Below are 12548 nucleotides of genomic sequence, written 5' to 3'. Positions count from 1 at the left end.
TTAGCTGATTGTTAGGGTGCACACGGGGTTGGAAATAATAATCTTAACCTGTGATGCTTCAAAACTTAACTGTTTCTTTGCTCGTTTTGAGACACCTCAGGACCACCCATCTGCTCCGGTCCTGCCGCCCCCACCAGGCTCCACCCCACTCACTGTCCAGGAGCATGAGGTACAGCGTGTGCTCCTGGCAGTGAACCCCAGGAAGGCTGTTGGACCAGACGGAGTACCTGGCAAGGTGATCAGAGCGTGTGCCCACCAGCTCACCCTGATTCTCACCAGGATCTTCAACCTCTCCCTGGCCCAAGCAGTCATCCCCCCCTGCCTAAAAACAGCCACAATCATCCCCGTGCCCAAAAGGTCATCTGTCACCAGCCTAAATGATTTCCGCCCTGTGGCCCTCACACCGGTAATCATGAAGTGCTTTGAGAGGCTGGTTCTCCAGCACATCAAGGACCCCCCCCCCCCCCCACACACACACACACACTAAAACACAAACACACACACACACACACACACACACTTTTGACACCCATCAGTTTGCATATCGTGCAAACAGATCCACAGAGGACGCCATCGCTGTAGCTCTCCACTCTGTGTTGAGCCACTTGGAGCAGCAGCCGAGCTACGCTCGCATGCTCTTTGTGGATTACAGCTCAGCGTTCAACACAATCATCCCGGATATTCTCACGACCAAATTGCACACCCTGGGCCTCCCCCCTCTCATATGTTCCTGGATCAAGGACTTCTTAACCAACCGGCCCCAGACTGTGAGACTTGGCCCCCATCTCTCCTCCACCCGTACACTGAGCACTGGCTCCCCACAGGGCTGTGTGCTGAGCCCCCTCCTGTACTGCCTCTACACCCATGACTGCAGTCCGGCCCACAATAACAACCTCATCGTCAAATTTGCTGACGACACCACAGTGGTCGGACTCATCTCAAGGGGAGATGAGGCAGCTTACAGAGAGGAGGTCTTGAAGTTGACAGCCTGGTGTTCAGAGAACAACCTGGTACTGAACACCATGAAAACCAAAGAGATCATCATCTACTTCAGGTAGCACAGGACTGACCCAGCTCCCCTCTACATCAACGGCGAGCGTGTGGAGAGGGTCCACACCTTCAGGTTTCTTGGTGTCCTCATCTCTGCTGATCTCTCTTGGTCAGATAACATCACAGCTGTTATCAAGAAGGCTCAGCAGCGACTTCACTTCCTGAGGGTCCTCAGGAAGAACAACTTGGACTCAAACCTGCTGCTGACCTTCTACCGCTCATCCATTGAGAGCCTGCTGACGTACTGTATCACAGTATGGTACGGCAGCTGCACTGAGGCAGACAGGGTCAGGCTTCAGAGGGTAGTCAAGACAGCACAAAGAATCGTTGGCTGCCCTCTCCCCTCCCTGATGGACATCTACACCTCCCGCTGCATCAGCAGAGCAGGAACATCATCAAGGACAGCTCACACCCTGGCTTTGACCTCTGACCTGCTGCCCTCTGGCAGGAGCTACAGGAGCATCAAAGCCAGAACAAACAGACTCCAGAACAGTTTCCTCTCCACAGCAATCACCACCCTGAACTCACACACTCACCCACTGTGACTGTGCAACACCCACATCTCTGTGCAATATTATATTATTCATACTGAACAATATCTAACATTCCTATATTGTGTAATATCCAATATTCACTCACCAAGTGCAATACTCACCATCTTCATTATTATATGTATACACTTGTTCTATTTTTTACAGTGTATATATTTTTATACATTCTCTTTTTTCTGTATTTTTAATACATTTTATTTTCTGTATATTTTATACCTACTGTTTTATTTTCTGTATATTTTTAGATCATATTAGATTATTATATTTTTATTTTAGAAAGTTTGACTTTCTATTGCATGGCACTGAACAGGAGTGGCCCTCCAATCTCATTGTACATCCTGTGTAATGAATATAAAGGCATTCTATTCTATTCTATGTAATGATATTTTATTACTATATTAATATAGCATGAGGTTCACTTAGAAAAATAGAAAGAGCTGCTTTTACTTCCTTACTTTGAGTACATTTCAGAGCCTGTACTTTTACACTTTTATTTGAGTAAAGAAGTTGACTCAGTACTTTAACTTCTACCAGGTTATATTTTAACACAAGTATTTGTATTTCTATTTCAGTAATGAATGTCTGCACTTTTGCCACCTTTGATAATAGTGAAACAGTCACTGAATTATGAGCTTTTTGAGGTTTTTAGGCTTAATAGAAAAGGACAGCTGTGAATCACCATCATAGTAATAGTAAGTAAGTACATTTTATTTATTTAGTGCTTTTCACAGACAGTAGTCACAAAGCACTGTACATGCAAAAACAACAACAGACAGTAATTAAACACTATAATATCTAAAAAACAATAATGTAAAGCTAAAATAATTAAACACCATAATATCTTTGAAGTATTCCTGATGAACAGTCAATCCCGTAGATTTCCACAGACGCTCTGATTTACGTCAGGAGCGCCGAAGGCCACGAGTTTGATTGTTTAACCAGGGTATGTAATAACTGACAGAGCAATGACTAGTTTTCAAAGGAGCAACCTGATGGAGAACGGTTAGGCAGTGTTCATTAAAAGAGTTAACAAGGAGCTCAACATTATCAGAATGAGCTGTAAAACTGAAAAGAGAAGAAAACTCAGATAAAACAGAATCATCAATAAAGCTTAATGCAAACTTGGGGAAAAGATTCTGTATTAAAAGAAACATTAAAAGAAATTGATTTATGGTCACTGAAGACAAAACAATAGCAAGAAAGACCACTGAAGGTGTCACATAGATGGCTCAAATGTTACATGTAGTATGTTAAATTTGGTCCAAGGTTTGACCCTAGACAAGCCCCTGTTGCAATTCTATTTCTCATCATGTAGGAGGGCACAGAAAATGGAAAGCTAACCTCCATGATCACTACCTTCACATGAGGAAGGGCACTTTACAATTCAGTGTGTTGGTTGTCCAATAATACACATAAGGACATACAAACAGAGAAGAAGAAAAACGTTTATTTTAGTGTTATAGTAGCATGCAGCTCTAAATGGCAATGACATGTAAATGAAGGATATACAGTACACACAAACTACATTTCTTTATATTCCCATGCATTTGCAGTTCATTGATCATTAAAAGACCTAAACTTTCAATACAATATACTCTGAATAATACACTGTAAACATTAACATTGTGTGCATTCCTTATCAAGTACATACAATAACTACTGAAACCTTTGTCATAATTAAGGAATATGTGATACGTGTATATTGGTGAGTAAAACATGCAATAACACTGCTCAAGGAATAGTTTGCTGAAACCGGTGTGAAAACACTCATGATTTGTTTTGACCCTTATGATATCACTGAAATGTAAAGCAAAACTTAATAAAACTGGGTTCTATTCCAGGAATCATGTTCAAACGCTTAGTTTAAAACTTAACTCTGAGCTGAATAACTTTGAGATTGGTGATGCTGAGGTTTGAGCTCGAGAAAGGCCGATCAGAGTGAGTTCAGTCAGCTGTAGGTATGCCAGCCCTGAGTTAAGCACAAGCATGAGAAAAAAAAGCCGTCATCAGTGGAGCTCCCACATCACGTTTTACTGTGATGACATGTTTTACCCTGGGAACTGGAAAATAATGAGAAGAGCGTCCAGGAATAGGAAGATGCATTAGTGTGGACTATGAAGCTTTTCTTTAAAAACAGCAGGGGAGAAACAGCAATAACCTCAGACAACTCTGTCATCATAGGTATAAAAGTTTTGAATTTTTTTATACTGTCTGTGGTCATTTACCCAACTTGGAATTTCATTAGAAGTTGGAATCCTAATTTCACATTTGATTTTTAAATCTAATTATTCAGCTGTAACCTGCCAAGGCCAAAATATGGGTGATAGAAACTGAAGCTAAAACTCTGGAAACGGAAGCTGATCAGAACAATTTACTGATGGACCTGTTTTTAAACTTTAGCCCTAATGGTCTTCAGCAAAGGTCCACAATGAAGCCATGACCGTTAAAAATACAATGATTGCTGTCAAATAACAAATGACAAAAATCTTGTTGATTTTTTTAACCATTGTGGTCCAGTAGCCGGGCTTCCTGCTGCTGCTGCTGAGCAGAGTCACTGTTTTCCGAGTCTCCCACAACTCATCTGAGACTTTCTCCAGAGCAGAGGACACTTCGGTCAGTTTACTGCTGCTATCCTGAAAAAGGATTCGCAGAAAGGTAATTAACAAGATTTTAGTGGGCCATATAAGGTTCACTGATTGCTGCTACATTGTTTCCACTTTGATTTAATACAAGTGTTTGCATTTGATATGCATGTTAAGATTGAGGATAATCTCTCTCATGCAAACACAATTCCTTTCGAAACAAAAAGAAAAAAAGAAAATCAACCTTAAAAGCGATTCCAACCTTTTGGGTCACAGATGACATACACACAGATGTTTCTTCATCAGCAGATACTTCACAGGAAGAGGCACAGGGATTACATCTCTTCATCTCTGGGATAAAGACACAAAGATGAGTGCAACAAAGCAGAAACTGCATACACAGGTGTCCACTTTGTGGAATGATTGCTATGATTAAGTTCACCTCTAAAACAGCTGTGGAAGTTGGGTCTGTCTCTAGAGTTCTCAGCCAAGCTCCGTTCTCCATCTGTCTCATCATCTTGGGCTGCAGAGTCTTTCTCAATCAGATGCATCACCAAAATCGTCTCCAGGAGGCTGAGCAGCATCAGAGCAAAAATCCCAACGCAGTAGCCAACTGAGGAGAGCAGGCAGCATTATTAATGTGGATGAATCACTATTGATTAAGTCACAATGTGCCATCAAATATGCTTCTTTACCTATTAGTGGAATACTGTCTGAAGAGCTGGGCAGAATATCATTGAGAAGAAGCTGCATCACTGTGACAGCGAGCAGGACAGTGACCTTGAAGCTGAGTTTCTCACCCCCACTGTCTGAGATCAGGAAGGAGGCCAAATCCAGAACCAAGAAAAATAGTATTGGAAGAATGAAATTGGCAAGGTAGTGGACAGACCTCCTCTTCATGTAAATCTGTGAAATGTTGTCCCAGGTGGTTAATTCTACTGTATGTGCAGCAGAGCCATATACTGCATCATTAAAACATCAAGCAAGGAAAAAAGCAACAGAAACAGATTTATGCTGAAAGAAGTAATGATGTGACTATGTATTCAAATACTACTAGGAAAGGAGTTTTATAACTTGTGGGTGGTGACAAATGTGCCAAACCATGGTGAATGGAATGAAAGGCTGTGAGCTACAGTTAGGTAGGTAGGATGTGAGAATTGATACAATTTCTGTAGTTTTGCCTCAGTATATCACCACAGTGCATTAAAGAAATTAAAAGATTCATTCCAGACTTTCAACTTTAAGTTTTTGTTGTTAATTTTACAAACATTTAGCATCAACCATTAGGAACTGCTGCCATTTATTGTGTATTCAGTTACTTTACTTCAGCACTAGGTGTTGCTGTAACTGTTCTCCTCACTGAGAAGAAGCACAGTAACCAAGTGGCATAGAGCTTATATCGGAGTTTGTTGTCTTTCTCTTTCTATGTGCCTGATTAATACATACACTGAACAGCATTTTATACACAGCCCCTGATCTTCAGATTCTCAAAAGTAAACAAGTGACTGACAAATAGTTCCTTGGTTATTTCATGGCAAAGTAAACAGTTGATTCCAAGTGTTGAACTTGTATTTGGTAGCTTGTCACTGGAACTCTCAATGAGGTTCAAAGAGATGTTGAAGGAAGTGAGCGAGGCCATCATTATGCTGAAAAATCTACATAAACCACAGACTGGAAAAACATTGGGGGGGCAAATCTATAATTTAGTTCATTCTTTAAAAAATAAATGCATTGGCCAACTCACCAACACCAAAAGGCTAGAAAGACCACAGAAAGCAGCTAAAATAAATGATTGCAAAGCTTTACAACATCTAACCAAGTCAAGAACTCTCTTGAGGTGGAAAGATTGAGGTTTTCAAAGTCAAGGGTTTACCAGAAGGTGCAAACCTCAGATTACACTGAGGAACAGGAAGACCAGATTAGACTAAGGTGTCATGTGTAAAAACCTCCACAGTCCTGGAAAAAAAAAAATCTTTGGACAGATGACCCCAAGATTAATTTGTAACAGAAGGATGGGAAGAGAAAAGTATGGAGACAAGAAAAGAGACAGAGCTTGTGATCGGACACATAATACCACATCATCTGGTTAGGGTTAGGGTTAGGGTACCCCTAACCCATGGTGGAGGAAATATTATGGCGTGGCTAAAATCCAGTCTGGTACTATACAAAGGAAAAGTTAAAAAAAAAAAAATGTGTCAGTGTCTAAAATATGTATTATGTAACTGTAGGCCAGAAAGAAAAGTATCAGTCTGTTTTATAACTTAAGATATTTAAACATTACAATACTCAACACTTTAGTCACTGTTTTTACATAGGTATGCTCTCAGACATAATTGTGGCTCCTTGAGTGTGTGGTTGCACAAGCTCTGCTGTATAATATTACATATGGCCACTCAGTTTTTTCTCTAATCATTTACAGTTTACATAGTATAAAATACATGCTTAGCCGCAAATGCACATTATACTGTGCTGGTGCATCTGCTATCACTCCCCCTTCTTCTCATCTCCTCAGTCTTTCTGTATGTGTGTGGTTTTATGTGGCCAGAATGCCAGGCTGTGTGTTACTGAGCATGTTTGTGCCTGTGTACCTCTGTTCATCTTTCTGTTGCAACAGGCTGATTGGTGAATTGAGTGTGTGAAAGTGCAATCACTGTTCTAAGCTATATATGTGTTGTTAATGGTGATTTCGGTGTCTGTGATACCAAAATTGTAGGAACACAGCAAAATTGTCCCAGGATGTGGTAGATAGCAGGACTCAGGAAAAGACTGGTTTACTGTTCATAAAACCTGAATACACAGAATCCTTTTCACCTCACATTAGCAAAGACAACTGATAATTAGCATTGGTTAACATTAAAGAAAACATCTGATTTCAGAACATAACATTACCCACTTTCAACAGTATACTGTGCATAAATAACACTGCATTGTCTTTAGTGCAGTAAGATGGCTGCACAGGCACCGCCAGATGATGAGGTGCACTAATCATTTTTTATATATATATATATATATATATATATATATATATATATAGATATATATATACACACACAGTACAAGTCAAAGTTTGGACACACCAAAGATTAATACCAAAGTCATCCATACTATGAAGAAATACACATGGAATTATTTAGTAAGCAAAAAAATGTTAAAATAAACCAAAAAATGTTTTATATTTTAGATTCTTCAAAGTAGGCACCTCTTGCTTAGATGACAACTTTACACATCTTCCCGTTTATCAGTTAGCTTTATGAGGTAGTCATCTGGAATGGCTTTCAGTTTACAGCTGTGCCTTGTCAGAAGTTAATTTCTTGCCCTCTTAATGTGTTTGAGACCATCAAATCTGTTGTGAAGAGGTAGAGCTGTATACAGTGAATATCCCTATTTTAGTAATGTTCAAATCCATATTATGGCAAGAACGACTCATCTAAGTAAAGAAAAATGACAGTTCATCATTACTTTAAAAATAAAGGTCTGTTGATCCAAAAACATTTCAAGAACAAGAGATGCAGTTGCAAAGACCATCAAACATTATGATGAACTGGTTCTCAATAGGACCACCCCAGGACAGGAAGACCAAGCGTTAGACCAAACATTACCAGCCTCAGAACAGCAAATTAACAGCACCCACCTAATGCTTCACAGACTTCAAGTAACACACGCATCTTACATCAACTGTTAGGAGAAGACTGCATGAATCTGGACTTGATGGTCAAACTGCTGCAATGAAGCCACTTTTAAGGACTAATGAAGAACAGAGGAAGAGAATGGTAATGGACTAGTTGTTATATAGTGCTTTTTCTACTCATTATGAGCACTCAAAGCACTTATACAACACATTTTTACATTTACCCATGCACTCCCATTCATACAAGCACTTCCATGTTTTACTAGCTAAGTGCTTTTTTTTAATTAACTAACATTCACACACATTCATACTCTGACAGACTTGGGGTTAAGTATCTTGCCCAAGGATACACTGGCATGTAGCCTGGAGTAGCCAGGAATCGAACCGCTGACCTTCCGATCAGTAGGTGACCTGCTCTACCTACTGAGCTACAGCCACCCCAATGTCTTGGGGCAAGGAACACAAGGAATGGACATTAGACCAGTGGAAATCTGTCCTTTGGTCTGAGTCCAAATTTGATGTTTTTGGTTCTGAAAAAGTATGGAGGAGGTGTGTGATGGTATGGGGGTGCTTTGCTGGTGTCACTGTTGGTGATCTATTCAAAATCCAAGGCACCCTTAACCAGCATGGCTACCACAGCTTTCTGCAGCGACATGCCATCCGTGTTGTGTCAGATGACCTGGCCTCCACGATCACCTTGGGATCTAAACCCAACTGAGATGGTTTGGGATGAGTTGGACCGCAGAGTGAAGGCAAAGCAGCTAACAAGTGCTCAGCACCTTTAGGAACTCCTTCAAGACTGTTGGAAAACCATTTCCAACAGTCTTGAGGCGACTGTTTGCTGTGATTTGGCGCTATATAAATAAAATTGAACTGAATTGGATTTCAGGTGATTACTTCATGAATCTGAATGAGAGATTGCCAAAAGTGAGCAAAGCTGTAATGAAAGCAAAAGGTGCCTACTTTGAAGAATTTAAACTGTAAGACATATTTTGGTTGTTTAACACTTGTAAGTTTACTACAGGATTCCTTATGTGTTCCTTCATAGTCTGGATGACTTCAGAATTAATTTACAATGTAGGACAAAATAAAAACATTGAATGAGAAGTTGTGTCCAAAAGTCTGACTGGTACTATATATACTCTAGATGATGCTCATTTTAATTAATACATACAATATTTATCTTATTAATAAATGTTCTTTTAAGTACATCATAGCTAATTCTCCATTGCAAACTTGGCAAAGCAAACATTGCCCTACAACTGACCTGAGCCTAACCATTGCAGCATGGGCCAGTACAATCATCATTTTTTGGAGGAAACTCACATTATCATGTCTTGACTTGGCACCGAGTGCTTATAGTAGACAAATACAGGCTAACAGAATGGTTTTCTTTTATGAGTTTTTGCTTACTAAATACTTACAGTGTAAATGACTCTAGTTTTGTTGGAGCCAAATTGACAGGCAGTATCAATTGTGATTGTCATGTTGATGTACACCCACTCGTACTGCGTATGCATCGAGCTATTAAACCACTCTTTCATTAAATCTTTGTCTTCGCTGGTCCTTAAGAATATATCTGAATCTGAAATAGAATATAAAAAGAAATGTGTTAAATGTGATCAGATCAACAAGGAATATTCTCTTCCAGACCCCCCCCCCCCCAAAAAAAACAAAAACAAAACAAAAACATAGTGAACACCTGGATTAACTAAGTAAATCAGCAAGAGCCTTCCATTGGATGGTGTCATATGTTCAACATGTATGTCCAAATGATGATGTCAGTTAACTACCTGGTTATATTGAATGATCAGGTCTTTCAATCAATAGATGGTTTTCCTCCCTCATAGTACAGACATGTTCCAAAATGATAATGCCAAGATTAACTGGGCTCAAATTGTGAAAAAAAAAAATTCTTATTTTAAATTATTATTAATTATTGTAGGGTCTTTACCCACAATACAAAGCACCTTGAGGAGACTGTTTGTTGTGATTTGGTGCTATATAAATAAAACTAAATAGAAAAAAATGGTTCAGGGAGCATGAGATCTTTGCAATGTGCTGGAAAAGACCTTTACTCTAGATCTGGGCACTGTAAGGCCAGCAGGCCACATCCAGCCCTTTGGTTGTCCTTGACAGGCCTATATGAGGTCAATGGAAAATTAGGAAACAAGTAAATATGTATATATCATGCTGTTTGACCCATTTCAGCCAAGAAAACAGTCGTTATTGAACTTAGAAACAGAGGATGGCTTATTGTTGCCATTCTCTCTGAATGGCTATTTTTGCATTGTATTATACACAGGTAACAGTGATAAAATTAACCATGTTATTTGCAGAAGAGATGCACTGCCTGGTGAAGACTTTCATAAGAAAGTTGCAGTTTCTTTTAAGCCAACTGAAGAGCAACTTTCTTGCCAGCACTGAAGATCTTGGTTCTCTTTGGATCTGTATAACAAATCCAGATACTGATCCTCTCAGTGATGATTACCTGTCCGCTGTTCTTTGCATTTCCACCTCAGATCTTGAACCTGAATTTACAGGTTCAAATCCAGAACAGACTAGATATCAGTTTTATTTATATAGTGCCAAACCACAACAAGCCACAAGGCACGTTGTGTGTTACTTTTTATTTCCTTTCCCTTTGGGGAAGGCTGCAAACAGGGAGGCGATGTAAAGGGGACAAAGGGAACACACACACACACACACACACACACAGACACACACACACACACACACACACACACACACACACACACACACACACACACACACACACACACACACTCAAAAAGTTGAAAAACTCAAAAAACACTGGGTCAAACCCAGGACCATGACACAGGCAGCATATACTGAGGTATCTAATATTGAGGTGTCTGCTTTTGAGAGCATAACACGCACTAAACAGAAGCTGTTATGGGCTCACCATCATGTAGGACAGACTTGAAGGTGAGGTTGCAGCTCTGGATGTCGAAAGGGAATTTGTAAACGTGCATCCTGCAGGTGCTTACCACCACCTGGTCATTCTTATAATAAACCCCGCCGTGTGAATTAATGAGGAGGTAAGGACTTGGTGCAGCTTTGTCTCTCTCTGTCCTGTATGAGAGCAAATGAAAACTGATTATCAAACTATGGCAAATAACTTACATTATGGCATAACTTACTATTTACTATTTTTGCAGTCATGTTTCATCTTTACTAAATAAAACCTGCTACTTCCATGGGTGCAGCAATACCACAGATAAAGCTAGTGTATTTATTGTGTTCATGTGGCATGTGTTGCAGTAGACAGAGCAAACAGTTTTGACTGTATTGTGTTATTTTATTATTGCTGTGGTGCACTGAATCATAATGAACTTTGTTGAATTATCTCCATATTTTTTAAAAGATGCTTGACCTGAATTTCTTTAAAAACAAGTATTAAATAAGTTTTTGGACATTTTATTTTTTTAGTGCACATCAAGACAAATATCCTGTTGCAACTATGACGACCTTTATTTTACAGTAAATTTGGTCATTGTGATAACTGCTCTGCCTGTATGGCAGTGGGTTATGGTTTCCTGACTGCCAGGAAATTATTTCCTAGGTGGCTCATTACAACCCCATGACTAACCATATGGAATATAACAAAACTCTTAAAGAATAGCATGATTTGTTTGCTGGATTTTGAGGGATATGTATAGAATTATAGAATTAGATTTTAATCACACAAGAAAAAAAAAACATCATCATGAGCATATAATTTCATTTTGCAGGCAAAGGTATTTACAAAGAAGTACTAGGGCCATATTGAGAAAAAAATTAAATCACGCATTCTGAGAATAAAGTCAAAATTTTGAGAAAAAAGTCGAAATGTGAAGATTAAGTTTCAAGTCAAACAACTGCCACGCTAGGGTTTAATCCTGGGATTCGGGATTCCTGGGAAATGCGATCAGAACCATTTCCTGTTTCCCGGGAAACGTTAAGACGGGAAACCGGGAAAAAGTCGCGCGCGTCGATTTGACTTTCAGAAAGAAAAGAAAGCTTCAGAATGTTAAATTTAAGGAAATATTGAGAGAAGGGTTCGTTTAATGCGAAAAGAATTACTCTTCATTTCAGGCACGTTCAGCCTCCGTTTAAGGCTTCAGCCTTCATCTCAGGCATTTTAATAGAGGATATTACACAGTTGTACTTTTTCCTCTTTAATTTGTTGAAATCGTAGGCAATGTGTTTAGCCTAAGGTATTTGTATTATATAATTTTTTTTTTTTTTTTTTCTTTTCGATTTTTGGCCACAGTGGCTTGTCCGTGACAGTGCAGAGACAGGAAATGGGGGAAAGATACAAGGGAAGACACGTGGGCAAATAGGCGACGGGCCGGGACGCGAACCCGCGCCGCCCACACCACAACGCGGCATATGTATGTGGTCGCCGGCTTTACCACTAAGCCACCCGGGCGCCCTGTATTATATAATTATATATTGTTATATTGTATTATATAGCCTATAAAATATGCCTGCCCCGAACAATAAATATCTGTTTAACTTCGAGTGTTTCTTTTCCTCGTTTGCAGCCGCTTATTAACAGTCATGAATTAGGATACGGGCCTAATGTGTGAAGAAAGTATCATGAAATAGATTACTTTAACATATTTCCCTTTTAAAATGGAGTTGAGTAAAATGTATATTTTTTAGGCTATAAGGATTGGCCAGTTTTTCAAAAGATGATTCACAACAAACCTACTTTAACCCTTAGACACA

At 39.5% G+C, this 12548-nt stretch overlaps 1 protein-coding gene across 1 annotated transcript in view; it reads right to left on the bottom strand.

Moving 5' to 3' along the window:
• Positions 1-4003: 4003 nt before the first annotated feature.
• Positions 4004-12548, bottom strand: part of LOC115776625 (5-hydroxytryptamine receptor 3B-like) — a 65519-nt gene continuing 56974 nt past the window's right edge. The window contains exons 6-11 of the mRNA XM_030724351.1: positions 10738-10907; positions 9236-9396; positions 4879-5089; positions 4626-4796; positions 4446-4534; positions 4004-4234 (exon numbers count right to left, since the gene is read on the bottom strand). Of these exons, the coding sequence (XP_030580211.1) occupies positions 4004-4234; positions 4446-4534; positions 4626-4796; positions 4879-5089; positions 9236-9396; positions 10738-10907 (1033 nt within the window). The remainder of the gene's footprint in view (positions 4235-4445; positions 4535-4625; positions 4797-4878; positions 5090-9235; positions 9397-10737; positions 10908-12548) is intronic.

Source organism: Archocentrus centrarchus, unplaced genomic scaffold (genome assembly GCF_007364275.1).
Source record: "Archocentrus centrarchus isolate MPI-CPG fArcCen1 unplaced genomic scaffold, fArcCen1 scaffold_35_ctg1, whole genome shotgun sequence".
Classification (NCBI taxonomy): Eukaryota; Metazoa; Chordata; class Actinopteri; order Cichliformes; family Cichlidae; genus Archocentrus; species Archocentrus centrarchus.
The sequence above is the reverse complement of the archived record's forward strand: the minus strand, read 5'-3'. Positions and strand labels throughout refer to the sequence as shown.